This window comes from Acanthamoeba castellanii (assembly GCF_000313135.1).
Source record: "Acanthamoeba castellanii str. Neff unplaced genomic scaffold scf7180000084777, whole genome shotgun sequence".
Lineage (NCBI taxonomy): Eukaryota > Discosea > Longamoebia > Acanthamoebidae > Acanthamoeba > Acanthamoeba castellanii.
Window position 1 is genome coordinate 262,243 of NW_004457712.1, and position 14,224 is coordinate 276,466.

At 61.2% G+C, this 14,224-nt stretch overlaps 7 protein-coding genes across 7 annotated transcripts in view; 3 read left to right on the plus strand and 4 right to left on the minus strand.

Moving 5' to 3' along the window:
* The window catches only part of ACA1_288680 (uncharacterized protein), a gene marked incomplete at both ends in the record, with an annotated part of 4,337 nt that extends 4,140 nt beyond the window's left edge, over nt 1-197 (plus strand). The window contains one exon of the mRNA XM_004367845.1: nt 71-197. Within this exon, the coding sequence (XP_004367902.1) occupies nt 71-197 (127 nt within the window). The remainder of the gene's footprint in view (nt 1-70) is intronic.
* Nucleotides 198-217: 20 nt separating this feature from the next.
* On the minus strand, nt 218-2,442 carry ACA1_288690 (the record flags this gene model as incomplete). The annotated part of the gene is made up of 6 exons (XM_004367846.1): nt 218-476; nt 554-679; nt 770-1,062; nt 1,122-1,234; nt 1,315-1,432; nt 1,537-2,442. 6 exons carry the CDS (start codon nt 2,440-2,442, stop codon nt 218-220), a joined length of 1,815 nt encoding a protein of 604 aa, XP_004367903.1.
* Nucleotides 2,443-2,553: 111 nt separating this feature from the next.
* On the plus strand, nt 2,554-5,089 carry ACA1_288700 (BRCA1 C Terminus (BRCT) domain containing protein; the record flags this gene model as incomplete). Its single annotated transcript, XM_004367847.1, has 7 exons — nt 2,554-3,037; nt 3,121-3,899; nt 3,978-4,061; nt 4,130-4,328; nt 4,518-4,627; nt 4,709-4,801; nt 4,901-5,089. The coding sequence occupies 7 exons, from the start codon at nt 2,554-2,556 to the stop codon at nt 5,087-5,089; spliced, it is 1,938 nt and encodes a 645-aa protein (XP_004367904.1).
* A 208-nt stretch (nt 5,090-5,297) lies between these two features.
* On the plus strand, nt 5,298-8,120 carry ACA1_288710 (WD domain, G-beta repeat-containing protein; the record flags this gene model as incomplete). Its single annotated transcript, XM_004367848.1, has 11 exons — nt 5,298-5,359; nt 5,443-5,554; nt 5,649-5,723; nt 5,821-5,976; nt 6,032-6,114; nt 6,191-6,376; nt 6,454-6,964; nt 7,073-7,115; nt 7,224-7,403; nt 7,484-7,841; nt 7,943-8,120. The coding sequence occupies 11 exons, from the start codon at nt 5,298-5,300 to the stop codon at nt 8,118-8,120; spliced, it is 1,944 nt and encodes a 647-aa protein (XP_004367905.1).
* Nucleotides 8,121-8,185: 65 nt separating this feature from the next.
* ACA1_288720 (aldose 1epimerase subfamily protein) lies at nt 8,186-9,619 on the minus strand (the record flags this gene model as incomplete). The annotated part of the gene is made up of 6 exons (XM_004367849.1): nt 8,186-8,319; nt 8,393-8,595; nt 8,670-8,802; nt 8,903-8,984; nt 9,054-9,316; nt 9,448-9,619. The coding sequence occupies 6 exons, from the start codon at nt 9,617-9,619 to the stop codon at nt 8,186-8,188; spliced, it is 987 nt and encodes a 328-aa protein (XP_004367906.1).
* A 187-nt stretch (nt 9,620-9,806) lies between these two features.
* Nucleotides 9,807-12,390, minus strand: ACA1_288730 (esterase, PHB depolymerase subfamily protein; the record flags this gene model as incomplete). Its single annotated transcript, XM_004367850.1, has 11 exons — nt 9,807-10,106; nt 10,207-10,285; nt 10,352-10,388; nt 10,478-10,550; nt 10,638-10,804; nt 10,889-11,048; nt 11,149-11,486; nt 11,623-11,774; nt 11,855-11,948; nt 12,059-12,146; nt 12,316-12,390. Coding segments are annotated over 11 exons (1,563 nt in total), but the record flags the coding sequence as incomplete, so codon positions are not given.
* A 284-nt stretch (nt 12,391-12,674) lies between these two features.
* On the minus strand, nt 12,675-14,158 carry ACA1_288740 (enoylCoA hydratase/isomerase family domain containing protein; the record flags this gene model as incomplete). The annotated part of the gene is made up of 8 exons (XM_004367851.1): nt 12,675-12,787; nt 12,876-13,047; nt 13,104-13,168; nt 13,256-13,364; nt 13,444-13,492; nt 13,580-13,660; nt 13,756-13,915; nt 14,011-14,158. 8 exons carry the CDS (start codon nt 14,156-14,158, stop codon nt 12,675-12,677), a joined length of 897 nt encoding a protein of 298 aa, XP_004367908.1.
* Between the last annotated feature and the right edge of the window lie 66 nt (nt 14,159-14,224).

Consider the following 14,224-nt stretch of genomic DNA (forward strand, 5'->3'; position numbering starts at 1 on the left):
CAACGCCTCTCCATTACTCGGCTGCCGCCGCCGGCCGCCAAGAGGGCTGGCCCCGGCACGGACCCACCAGGACGGCCACTTCGTCTCCTCCTCCTCCTCCTTATGAAGATGACGACCACTACGACGCGGCTGCCGTTGACGATGACGATGATGAGGACGACAAGGCCAAGCGCTACTCGCGCCAGACCATCAACTAGATCAAGTCTGTGTATTGATATTATTGTTGCTGCTTTGAAGCAATGGAATCGTTACGATGACGACCAGGTGCAGCATCGACTTCCAGGACGGCGTCTTCGTGCGACGGGTTCTCGCGGAGGATGGCGGACACGGCGCGGTCGAGCCGCGGCAGCCGCGGCAGCTCGTCGCTCGTCGCGTCCTGGTCGTCGGTCAGCACGTCGGCGAGGAAGGCGTCCACGAGGGCCATCGTGTCGTCGTGTGCTTCGGTCAAGTCTCGCTCCCGCGTCAGCCCCACCAGCCTGCGCGACGGCACACGAGAACCCGTGAGTCATGACGCACGAGTTGGCGGCGGTGGTGGTTGTGAGCGCGAGCTTACCGGCTGACGATCGGGGCGTAGAAGCAAAAGTCGTTCCAGTTGTGGTGGCCCGTGCCCTTGAGCGTGAAGCTGCGCCACCGGCCCTTGCTGAGCTCGCACAGCTGTCCGATGCGCTCCTTATTCAACCTGCTCCCGGCCAGACCACCTCACCGCATGAGTGGTCCACGACAAGACAACATAGAACGAAAGAGAGCGAAAGAGGAGATGACGACGCACATGAAGTAGGGCTCGCTGCCGTGCCACATCTCGGCGTTGATGAAGAGGACGGGGACGGAGGCATCGAAGCGCTGCGGGGGGATGACGCGATCGAACGCGGGGCCCTCGCTGCCCTTGAGCGGGAACATCCAGCCGTCGAAGAGGATCGCACCGCGCACGCTCGTGTTTCGCTCGGCGGCCGACTTGCCGCAGCTGGCCAGGCTGCGCGACTCGGCTTCGCGCAGCACGAGCCCGAGGCTGGTCCCGCCGCCGAACGAGTGGCCCGCCACCGCCACCTTCGCCAAATCCACCGCCTCTGTGGTGCCGAGGAGTCAGCGTGTGCTGGTGTGTGCTGGTGTGTGTGGTGGGAGACGGTGCCATAGAAGGGGCTTTCGGTGTCGCTGTTCCAGCGGTGCAGAGTGTCCAAGCAGGCCTCCAGGTCATCCACCCGCACGTCGAGCTGTCGATTGCGGAACTTCCACAGGTCTAGGCAGGTGCGTAGAAGACGAAGGTTGGTGAGCAAGCTGCCGGACAGCAATGTGCGAGGGGTGAGGGCGAGGCCTCACCATGACCGCCCAGCTCCTGGCCCGACGGTGAAGTCGGCAGCGGCTCGAAGGCGGTGAGGATATCGCCACGAGCCGGCGACACGATACTCCCCGACCCGTCCGTGTGTCCCACAGCCACCTGGTCACAACCCATCGCACATCGCACACGCACACCGCATACACGCATACATTGAGATCAACCATCACTATACACCGAGAGTGCACGTGGTGTGCAGTCCATACCACGACGTAGCCGAGGGAAGCCAGGCTGGAGCAGAGGTGCGTGTAGAGCGAGGGGAAGCCGTAGAGCCCGTGGCTGAAGACGATCGCCGGCCACCGCGGCCCTCCGTCGTCGGCAGCCTCCGTCGACGGCGCACAGGGAGCGGGCAGGAGCGGGGCGTCGGCCAGGGTGTTGGGGTGGACGTAGCGGAGGTGGGAAAAGAGGAGGGCCGTGGGCAGGCGGTACTGCATGGACTCGAACATGGCCTCCATCTGGCTTGTGAACTGCGGGAAGTAGTGCGACGTGCCGCTGTCGCCTCGGCTCTTGTGGGAGGTGGTGCGGCTGCCTCGGGCGGCCGGGTACCACACGTAGAAGGCCCGCCTGCCCCGTTCATCTCCTTCATCTTCTTCGCCGTGTCGGAAGCCCACGTCGTAGAGCTTCGCAGATCGAGCTGCAGATCTGGCACCACTCGCTGCGGCATCGAGATCTCTGGTCCGCGGGGCGGTGCGAGGTGGGAAGGGCACGGGCGGGAAGGCGAGGAGGGCGGCCAGCGAGGCGGCGGCCAGGAGCCACCCAACGCCCCAGGCGGCCCACCACGCCGGCCCTGAGCTCGGCCACGGCACAGCGCTGAGCACCGCGGGCAGCAGCGGGGCGGCGATGACGGGCACCAGCGGGACAAGCTGCCACAGGAAGCCGCCACGGAGGCCCGTCTGCCAGGCCAGCACGCCCAAGGGGGCGATAGCCAGAGCGAGGGCGGTGGTGGATGATCCATCAGTTGAGCTAGTTCCGGAGATGCTGGACCACCCGGCACCTCGGAGTGCCAGAGCGGCCACGGTGGTCGTCCATACGAGCGCTTCGGCGGGGGAGCGACGCAACACTTGCAACGCTGCCGCCACGCCCCACCACCACAACGACGAGTGGCCAGGCATCTGTGACGTTCGTTTCTGCTTGTTCTGGCGCCAACCTCGCAGCCGGAAAAGTTGAATAAACCAAAAGAAAAAAGAAAGAAATCAATACTATTTATTTAAAAAGAAACCGACATGTCGTCGCGGCTGCTGAAGAAGGCCCTGGCGGCGTCCAACCAGTTGTCTGAGGGCTACAGCCCCTGGGCTAAGTACAAGCTCAAGAATCCATCTTCCTCCGCGCACGAAGATGACAGGCGGAAGGAGGAGGATCTTGAGGAAAAAGAAGAAGACAACGACCAAGTTTTGGTGCTCGACGACGACTCAGCCGACGCAGGAGTGCGTGCGGGAGGCATCGGCAGGGGTGCGGGGAGGCCCGCCGAGCGCAGGGCGTCGGCGGGTGCGCCGGGGCGGGCCGCGGCAGTTGGCAGCGAGCAACCACAGCACGGCATGTCGTACCACAATGCTGACGAAGACTCGACCGTGCTGGACGACGACGACCTCGACGTGACCATACCCCTGAGCGACACCTTCCCCGGCCTCACCGCCGCGACGACGCCTCGTCGAGCAGCTGCCGCACCGCCCGCGGACCTTGACGACGACCATGACCTCTTCGAAGAAGGTACACCGTGCTGACTCTCTGGAAGACCCTGCCGCTGGGCCTGATGTCCATTGTGATGACGTGTGGTGCGTGCGGCCGCGCAGGGTTCTTCTCGATGGAGGCGGAGGTGCTGAAGGGCGTGCTCGACGATGGCGAAGATGGTGAGAGCAAAGTAGAAGGAGAAGAAGGAAAGGACGGGAAGAAGGAAAAGGAGCCACAACCGCAGGAGAAGGAGAATGGAGGCCCGGCGGCAGCGGAGAAGAAGTCAACCGCCACGACGGCGGAGGGGAGGAAGAGGCCGCGGGACGAGGAGGCGGAGGAGGCGACGGCAGCGGCGGATGGAGGCCAGCGGCGTGAGGCTGATGGCCGCGCAGATGGCGTAGCGGCCGTCAGCAAGCGGCACAAGAAGGCACCTCCTGCCGATAGCGATGCCGACGCCGCTCATCCCGATGCGGTCGATAGCGAGGATGCTGAGCAGGCCCCGGTGGTGGGAAGGAGTCGCGACGCCAAGAAGACGGAAAAAAGGAGGGAAGCCAAAGAGGTCGAACAAAAGAAAAAGAAGAAGAAGCAGGAAGAGGAGGAAGAGGAAGCAGAGGAGGAAGAGGAGGAGCCCTCCGATGAGGGCAAGGGGACGAAGAAGCGACAACAACGGAAGGTGGGCAAGGCAAAGGGCGCGGGGCGGGAAAAGAAGAAAGCGCCACCGGCCGGTGCGAGAAAAGGCCGGAAAAAGGCACCCGCCCGCACAACCAAACGGAAAGGCAAGTCGGCGGCGGATGATGAAAGCGGTGGCGAGAGCGATGATGGAGAGAAGGAGAAGGAAAGGGAGTCAGGTGGCGATGAAGACGAAGAAGAGGAACGACGATCTGCTTCCAAGAAGCGGAAGGTGCGTAGAGAGAGCTACGCGCAGTATGTGGCTTCTGGCTCTGGGCTGACGGTGACGTGTCTCCACGCGATCGAATAGGTAGCGCCCAAGAAAGACAAGGCTGCAACCGAACACAAGGTCATCAGCATCTCTGGCCTGCCGCTCGACGAACGAGGCCTGCTGGTACTGCCCGCCCTCTATGATGACGATGATGGAATGCTCCTCATGTGCTCACCACCACTACAAAACAGGGGGACGTGGCGCTGAACCTCGGCAACGCGATGGTGGTGCCCAACATACCGGAGACGATGACCCACGTCGTTGTGGGCGATAACAAGAGGACGATGAAGGTACTCTTCGGCCTCGGGATGGGCTGCTTCATTGTGAAGCCGGATTGGCTCTGGCAGTCCCTCGCAGCCGGCAAGTGGCTCCCCGAGCACGAATTCGAAGGTGTGCGCTCCTCCTACAGTCTCTTGCTGATCCCTCGCTCTGGGGCTGACTCTCCACAACCACGACAGCCGTGGACTGGTTCCCAGGTGCTCGGCAAGCTCGGCTGACTGCTGGTACCAGCCAACAATAGTAGTTGTTTGTCGGTGTGAACTCACGTGGACCTGACTTGCGGTGGTTCCCTGCCAACAGTTGAACGAAAGTGCAATCTGCTCGGCAAGCAAAGTGTATATGTCAATCCCACCGGCAACAAAGTCAGCGCACAAGACCTGAGACATCTGGTGGGCCTCTGCAACGGCAAGGTGGGTCCACTTTCGTACATCCTGTTGGAGTGCGTTAGATTGCTCATCTGATATGCGAGGGCCGTGTTGGGGTGGACGCAGGTAACAAACAAGCGGACGAGGGCCAACTACCTCATCTCGGCCAGGCCTGAGGTTGGAGAAGACAACCCGGCCCTGAAGGTGGTAAGGGAAGACGTACGTGCACTTCTTGCCTTTTTTTTTGTGGTGAGCCCTATCGGACGCACTGAAAAATTGGCGTTGTGTGGGGTGTAGTGGCTGCTGGACAGCCTACAGCATTGTCGCCTCATGGACCCCGAGGACTACGCCCCCGCAGCCAAAGAAGACTCCGCCTCAGGTTCCAGAAAGCAACAGCAGGAGAGGAAGAAGCCAAACAACGCCGGCAATCAGGAGGAAGAGGGCACCAAGAAGAATGCCACCAGGAAGACAAAGGCAAAGACGACAGAGGAAGAGGAAGCTGGCTGAAGCAGCTGGTTCTTTCCCGCCAAAATTTTCCCGCCAAAACAAGGAACGCAAACTTGAGTAAATTGACAATAGATTTAATTCAAGAGGGGAGAACTTGATAGAAGCCATCCAGCTGGACCACATGGAACGCTATTTCAAGCCTTTGAAAATAGCGCGGGTAGAAAGCTCTTCATCTCATAGCAGAAATGATTCCTCGGGATCGGAATCGATGACGAAGGAGGATCTTATGATTGAAGAGCTTCTCGCACCTCCCAAGCCCTCTCTCGCTCGGTGCTTCCTCTCCCTCCCCTTTACTCATCATGAAGACGCGCTAACAAATCGATTGCTGGGTTCCCTCTCTGTGGCGTGTGCAGAAGAGACCAGGGCTGGGGCAAAGCGTGGGGCGCCTACCAACTGACCGGCCGCCTCCCGACCGGCATGCGGGCCGACCTCCGCTGGCAGCACCTCCACTCCGCCTTCACTCAGGTCAGTTCACCTCAGTTCTCTCCTCAGCTCTCTCTCCTCAGCGTGACGCGTCACGCTGTATCTTGCCACCACAAGCACTCACACGCCACTGCAGGTCGCACACTACGAGCTGCCGGTCGCCGAGTCGTCGCGAGAGCGGGCCGTCAACGAAATCCGGTTTGATCCCAAGGTTCCCCGTTGGCTCCTCTGCTTGTTGATGTCTGCTGGGCGGCTCACAGCTCTGCGCCGCGTCTCAACTCATACTTCGCTGACGTGGGCGTGTCAAGGGCGAGTTTGTGGCGTTGGGCAGTAGCGACGGGCGGGTGCAGGTCCACGACTTTGCCCGCTTCGAGTCCACCATGCTGCCCTACTACTACAACCCGCCCGCCGCCAAGCCCCAGGATATCTATCGGCAGGAGACCCTCGTCGATGGTCTTTCGGGGGTGCGTTTTGTTTTGTTATTCCTCTCATCGCATCGTTCTCACAACCGTTGCTCAGCGGTCGTACAGCGTCTTGTCCCGAGATGAAGCGGCTTCATCGCCGATGGTGCCCTTCGACCCGCCGATCCTCACCATCAACGCGTGCGTTGTCCTCACAATCAGCTCACGTCCTACATTCTTGCACATTCACCTTCGCACACGCACGCACACACGATAGAACACACAATGTGGATACGGTGCAGTGGAGTCCATGGACCGAGAGCGAGCTGGTGGTGGGGTTCTCGTCTTGGCAGGACATCTTCGCCTACGACGTGGCCGCCTGCAAGGGCTCCGCCCCGACCCGCATCGTCCACAACAAGAACAAGAACGTGGGCGTGTGCGACCTCGCCTTCAACAAGCCCAGGTGGCCACCTCTCCACCCACCCACCCACCCCCCACCCATCCCACATCGCCAGCCTTTCTGACTCAGTCGAGCCGCAGAGGACTGCTCGTGGGCATCTCGAGGAACTCGTCGATGCAATTTTGGGACCTGCGGGCCGCATCGGAGCCGGTCTTTGCTTCGGCGTCTTCCTCATCTTCATCTTCATCGTCTACGTCCACATCGACCTCGACATCATCGACGGCTAGTCGATCACCGAGCATGAACTCTTCTACTCCACGACCGACATCAGCGTCTTCGTCGCAGCGTGCGAGCGGGACCAAGCGAGACAGAGACGCCTACGTGGGCGGGGCTAAGGAGAACGACGATGACGAAGGTGAGCAACAAACGTCGAAGGCTGCGAAGACGGCGCAGCAGCAGCGAGCCAAGCGACAGCGGGTGGACAAAAGCGACTTTGCGGAGGCGATGGGCAACCTCCTCCCGCGCACCGGCCTCGTGCGGAAGCGCGGAGCCTCGCAGCAGAGCGCGCAGGAGATCGAGCGCCGGCGTAGGCAGAAGGAGGCCAGCCAACGCTTGTACCTCCAGCCCAAGCAGGCCTTCGACCTACCACACGTCCGCAGTACTCTCTCCTCCCCCCCCGTCCAGCGCTGCCCATTCGCCACATTCTTCGATTGCTGATGATGACGGTCGGTAGCGAGGGGCAACTACAGCTGCCTGCAGGTAAGCGACGATGGCAACATGGTCTACATCGGCACCGAGACCGGTACGTACGCGCTTGACCGGCGCCAGTTGCTTGGCATGGCTTGAGATGAACGTTTGTTGTTGCTTGCTTGCTCGGCGGTGGTGCTGTGCTCCGATGTAACGAACACAGGTGACATTCACGTGTACGACTTCCGGAAGCCCATCTACGCGCTCCATACGCACAGCCTGGGCAGCTACGCCGTACCGGGCTTCACCGCCCGCGACGCCGAGCGCGGCATCTCGTCGCTCATCCTCGACCCACACCACCCCGATCGCCTCTATTTCCACCTCTCCTGGAACTCCATCTCTGGTACCGCGCTTCATAACTTTTTATTTATATTTTGCAACATATGTATAAATAATATTAACAGAAATTGTGATGTATCACAGGGCTGGTGGACTTGACGAAGGGGCACGAGGGCCTGGTGGCGCTCTACCGTCCGCCCGCGATCGCGCCATCTGCGGGGACTGCGGGCGAGGCCAGGCGACAGCCGGCGACCTCGGGCGCCGAGTCATTGATGTCGGCGGCGTTGGCCCCGGCCTACCCGTACCCCAACGCCTCGCGCGGCCGGGCGGCCCTCACCGCCGAGGGCGCGTGCCTGTGCGGCGGCAGCTACCAGGAGGAGGGCCAGTACACGGTTTCCATCGCCAACATGGCCGCGTGCCGGATCGAGGAGCCCGACAAGCCGGTCATCGACCTCGTCGCTCAGCACTACGACCCGCCCACCGCTGCCTCCATCATTGCCCGGTACTTGTTTGCGTGTGTGTCGTGTGTGTCGTGTGTGTCGTGTGTGTCGTGTGTGTGTGTCGTGTGTGTTGCCAGCTCTGACTGAGTGGGATGCGCTGCAGACGAAAGATCACGGCGCCCAAGGAGGACGACGAGGAGCGGAGGCGAAAGCAGGCGGTGCACATCAAAACGTACGCGCCCGTGACCTGCGTGGCCTCGCACCCACACCAACCCTATGTACTCGTTGGCACCACCGCCAACCGCCTCCTCGTCGCCAGCCACCAACGACAACACTTCTAAAACCACATCACTCGGCCTCCGTTGCCAGCGAACGTTTGCAACCATTTATTAGTACGGTTGTGGTTCTACTGGAGGTAGACGCCGTAGGTGCCCTTGAAGCCCGGGGTCGAGGCGCCGGGCTGGAGCAGGCTGTAGTCGTTCGTGTTGAAGCCGTTGGTCGCATGCGACATGGGCTCCAAGGCGATGCTATCACGTGTGTCTGTGCCGGTTCCCACGCAGATGAGTGTCATGAGTGCGTGTGCGATGGTGCGTGTGCGTGAATGCGTGCGTACCGGGAGTGTAAATCTGGAAACAGGGGAAGGAGCGGTCCTGCCAGAGGACGAGAGTGACGCGGGCCTCACGGTCGCAGAGGAGAGTGCGGTGGATGCCGCCGGACTCTTGGGAAAGCTCGGCGAACCGGAAGCCCGAGTCGAACTTCTTTCCAGCCAGCAGGTCGTCGTCCATTCCAGGCCACGACTCCGACCCGACCGGGATCCTGCTCGCGCCTACGATCAGCGTCGTGCTTGTGTATGTGTGTGTCGTGTGTCGTGTGTGTCGTGTGTGTCGTACATCTGCTCGTCGACTATGTAGGTCTCCCCAGCTTCCATGGTCATGCGCAGCGTGTCGATGCTCTTGGCAGGCAGGCGGATGTACGGATGCCAGCCTGTCGAAACGGAGCCGCCTCCGTGCCCTCGTTGTACGCCTACGGCCCGCAACACAACCCGCGGCACACTTGAGTGTCGCTGCTGGGTGTGTGCATGCATGGCGCGCGCTCGCGGGGGTAACGTGTACCACAGTCTCACATTCCATTCGAGTTTGCTTGCCAGGGGCGCTGATGAGGCGGTAGGTCAGTTCCACCTTGACCTTGAACGGATAGCCCGCATCCTGCCGACACCACCATCACCAGCGTCAGCAAAGGAGTGGTAGTGGGTGGTAGTGGGTGGTGGGGCGCACAGAGCCGTCGAGGTGGTGGACGAAGGTGACGGACGCGGTGCTGTCGCCGGCGGCGTCCTCGTAGGAGGCGGTGGTCATCGGCCTGTCGTAGAGGAGGCCGTGGAGGGAGGTATGCCGCGGGAAGGGCTCGTTGATGGGCAGGCCCTCGTAGCTTCTCCCGTCCGCCAGCTTGTACTTGCCATCCCTCACCCTGTTCGGCCACGGAATCTGGTGCATGCGTGTGTGAGAGGGTTGGCGTTGCCCACCGAAAGTCAAGCGCAGACCTGCTTGGGGGGAGGGGGGCGCACCAGCTGGCTACCCGCAAAGCGAACCTCTAAACGTGTGCACGCCAAGAAAAGCGTCACTACACTACACTACACTGGTGCTGAATGGTAGTGGGGGGGGGGCAGTATACCAGGGCCGTTCTGGAGTAGTGGAAGGAGGGTGGGGGGCGATGAAGAGTGGTCGAGGAGGGCGATCTGGCGAACGGCACCACCGTGCGCAGGCTCGAGCTCAACGTACTCCCCCGTGGCCCTGTTGCGAAGAACCACCAGCCCCTCAGACGACGTGGGCAACTCGACGTGCATGGCTTCTTTTCTCGGTGTTGGTGGTGGTGTTGTTGCGAGCTTGCAAGTTGTGGTTTTGGGGTGACCTCGCTCTTACCTCGAGTATTATTTATTTTTCCATTTTACCTAAAAATGCACAAGTGGTATTTAAAACAAATTGGACAAATAATTGTTGGTTTGGTGTATAAAATGGTACACGGGTGATTGTTTAGAGGTAGGACCCGAAGCCCTCCTCGCTGGTGGAGGTGCGATGGTACTTGACGATGAGGGCGGCGTCGTTGGAAGGAGAGGCGGCGTCGCCGGCATCGATCTCGAGGAGATTGGCGTAGAACGAAGCCGTGGTGGCCGCGCGCAGGCGGAACTGGGTGCGCGCGCCGGGCTGGCCGCCCTGGGAGTTGATGAGAGACAGCGCGCTGGGCGGGAGCACCACCTCGCTGTACTCTCCGTCGCTGTTCGGCACCGAGAGCGTCGCCACACCAGTCGCGCTCGCTGACGCCGAGTAATCGCCCTAATCGCACACAACACACCACACGCACACACCACGACACGACACGCGCCGTTAGGTTGTGTCAAGAAGAGGGAGGGGGGGAGTCGATGCTTCTGGGTACCTGTTCGAGGGAGTCGCTGTTGCCGAAGTAGCCCTGCTTGACGTCGATGCTGATCTGGCCCACGGCGCCGGTGAGGGACCTGCGGTAGATCCGCAGCACGGCCTGCGAGACGCTCATCTCCGGGACCAGGAAGGACGTGTCGAACGACAGGATCGTGCGATAGGTGTCCGTGTTGTAAAATCCTGCCAATCGAAAATCAAATGCGTTCCATTCATTGAGCGAATGTGCGGTGGCGTGGGTCCAGAGAAAGAGAAGTGAGAGGGTTGCGCACCCTTGTCGCCCACTTTGGCAACGCTGGAGCCGTACCCGTCGGCGACCAGCTGGCCGACGAAGCCCGACTCACGCTGCACGGCTGACGACACGGCCCAAATGTGTGAACTCAACGAACTGCCCAGGCCAAGCGAGCAAGGTACGTACCTTGGAAGGTGTACTCGTCGCCGCCACCGGTCGTGCTGGTGGTGGTCGAGGTGGTCGATCCGCCAGTGGTCGAGTCGCCAGTGGTCGAGGTCGTCGAGGTGGTAGAGGTCGTCGTGGTACCGCTGGTGGTGGAAGTAGTGCCGGTGGTGGTCGTCGTGTTGTCGCTGGAGAGCAAGAACCACTCCACCATCAGAGCGCTGTGGCCGGTTGGAATAGAGAGTTAGTCAACTGAGCATGGCTTAGCACGAAGGGGGGGAGCAGGCACGCGGGAGGTGGTGCCTGGCATCGGGACCCTTGGGGTCTGCGTAGGTGCCCGAGGACGAACCGCCACTCCACGCGTGGCCCATGCCCGTCACCTCCAGGAACTTGATCAACACCTGCCCGCTCTCCGGTGCCGTGTCCGCATACTCAAACAGCGTATACGCCTGCAGCGCGGATGTGCGTGTGCGGTGGTGTGCGTGTGCGGTGGTGAGCCCAGGAAGAAGGCGGTGAGCAGGCCTATATGGGTGGTGAGGCTTGCCGCACCCTTCCGCCGGTGACCTGGCCCTTGGTGGTCGCGGTGGGCACGTCGGTGAGGTAGCCGAGGGACTTGCCCTTGCCGAGAACGTAGTCGAGGGTGGTGGCGTACTGGGAGACCACCTGCTTGCCGTTGACCGACTGGACGGTCGAGTCGGAGGTGCCGTGGATGACCAGCACCTTCTGCACGCGCGCCTGGGCGCCCTCCTGCGCGTAGGCGCCGGCGCCCTGCTTGGCGGGGGAGGGGCCGCCGCTAGACATTGCCGTGTAGGCCCCGATCACCGACTCAGCCGCCTTCCACTCCAAGCCTGCGCCCACCGCCAGGCCCGCAAACACCTCCGGATACGCTGCGGCCATTCCCATCACCATCACGTTCACATTAGTCACCCTTTCTCACACAACACGCAATACATGATACACGATACGACACACGCGACACACAACACACGACACAAAGAGAGACCAAGGGTCGCGGGAGGATACCAACGGCGACCAGGACGGACTGGGCAGCGCCGGCAGAGAGGCCGCCGACGAACACGCGGGACGAGGAGACGTTGTAGGAGGAGATGACCTTGGCCGTCATGTCGGCGATCAACTTGTTGTCGCCATTCCGGGCCTGGCTGGTGGGCTCCCACCTGCCCTCGCCCGCGCACACACAGCCGCGTAAGCCATCACCGCTACAGTGGAGAGGGTTAGGAGGTGGTGGTAAGCGCACCAGAGCCAACACTTGTTGGCGTTGGCGGAGGAGGTCTGCTCGGGGTAGAGCACATAAAAGTTGTACTTCTCCGCGAAGACGTTCATCTGGGTGCCTGGGTGGTAAAGACACACGCAATTTTAGAGAGGGCTGCGGAACCTGTACGAAACGCGTAGACGCAAGCTTGGTTCTGATCCGGAAGTGAGGAGGTGGGTGCGTAAGTACCGGCCGCGAAGTCGGTTGGGTTTTGGGTGCAGCCATGGAGCATGACGAACAACGGCGACGCTTCATCGGTTCGCGAAGGAACGAAGAGCTGCGAAGAGCATAAGTTGAGTGCCACAGCCAACCAAAAAAATCGAAAAAAAGAAAGAACGAAAACCACGAAAATGAAGACGAGAAAGAAAACGATGATGTGGGGGGGGGGCAATGTCAGATAGGTACCTTGTTGGTGCGGCCTGAAGTGGGGAAATCAATGAAGCGACCGGCTTGGGCAACCCCCACAAGACAAGCCACCCACAGAAGGGCGAGGACCGCAACAGTGCGGGCTGCAGCTCCCATATTCAGTCCTCTTCTTTTTACGTACGATGTCACTCGTGGCTAGGTTGGCAGTAGTGCAGCTGTTGGATGATGCTAACTCTCTCGTCTTCTTCTCGTGGTCGTCGCAGCAAAAGAAAGATGTGTGCACCACAGATAAGGGGAGCAATATTACGTGGGGAACATGGTAGCGAGATGGGAGTGGATCGCCCTGTTGCCGTTTCGCTCCTGGGCTCTCGGCCATTTTTCTTCTTCTCTCGAAGGTTCGCGCACTTTGGCGATCGCCCAAGCGTGGTGCGAGGTGGGGTTAGAAGGTGGGCGGGCGCTTGGCCTTGATGGCAGTGAGGCCCTCCTGCAGGTCGGCAGATGCGTAGGAGTGTGCCTGCCCGTCAGCCTCGCGCAGCAGCGCCCGCTCCAACTCTGCACCGGGGCCATTGAGTCAACACACGATCGCACACATGACTTGCAGAGTGGACGTGCACAAAGGGCAGTAGGAGGGAGAACGTACGGACGTCGTCGTCGTAGCGAAGGGTGCGCACAAGGAGGCGTACGGCCGAGGGGGAATTGAGGGCAATGGTTCGGGCGAGGTTGAGAGCGTGGGGCAACACCTGGTTCTTCTCCACGGCCTCCAGCACCACGCCCAACCTCGCCGCCTCGTCACCGGTCAACGTCTCACCGGTCTGTCAAAGCGATGGTTAACTGTCGTTCCTCTCCAGTGGTGGAAACAGGTGCGTACGAAGAGAAGACGGTTCGCCACTTGCGGGCCGAGGGATCGGGGCATGTAGTGCGTAGCGCCCAGGCCTGCCTCCGCGGAATGCCGGTGAGGGGAGTGAGGGGGCACCACCAGAACGAACAATGAAGGGAAGAGGGTTTGGGTGTGGGCTTTACCGGGGTGGAGACCGAGCTTGACAAAGTTGGCGGAGAGCTTGGCGTCCTTGGCCGCGATACGGAGGTCGGAGCTCATCGCCAGACAGAAGCCCGCACCCACTGCCGGTCCCTGTCCACGGGGCCATACGAGGGTTAGGGTTGGCCGCGGACCGCGACACCACCACCACCATTGCAGCAGAGCGACGCACGTTGATTGCCGCAATGACGGGCACAGGCAGACTGCGAATGGAGAGGAACCTGTGGGCCACGACCACAAGACCCCGACGTCAGGCCGTGAAACCGGCGCCATCACACGTGTGAGTGGGGAGGAAGAGAGAGTTGAACCGTTTGTAGAACTTGAGCATGATCTCGGTGTTGTCCTCGGCCGGGGTCTTGGTGCGCGCCCAGAGGAAGTCCAGGTCGCCTCTGGCGAAGCACACGAGCGCGGGCAGGTGAGACGTCGGCCAAGACCACTTCGTGTCGGTTGTTGTTGTTGCCATAGCGCGCGTAGAGCGTGGTACCCGGCGGAGAAGGCAGGGCCAGCGCCGGTGAGGACGAGACTGCGGAGAGAGCGAGGCGGCATCGCAGCGAGATCGGCCACATGGGCGCGGAACTCCTCGCCCACGGCCTCCGTGAGGGCGTTGAACTTGTCCGGCCGGTTTAGCGTCATCACATACACACCTGTTTTTTTTTAATATTTACATTTTTTTACTCGAATTATAAATAGTATTTATTTAGTACCAACGTTGCGGTAGAGATGAGAGGGGGGGAAGGACCTGAGGGGCGGCCGTCTGGCAGGTGGTCGGCTTCGAGGCGCACCAGTTGCTCGCTGTTGGCAGAAGAGCCGGCGGTGCTGTAGAAGCGGGCCAGCGCACTGGCGCAGGAGGGGCGGGCGTGCCGCAACCGGAGAGAAGCTCGCTGCATCACTTGTCCACGACTGCAAAGATCTTCTGTTCTGTGTCGTCCTTGTCCGGAGCGGCAGTTCGAAGA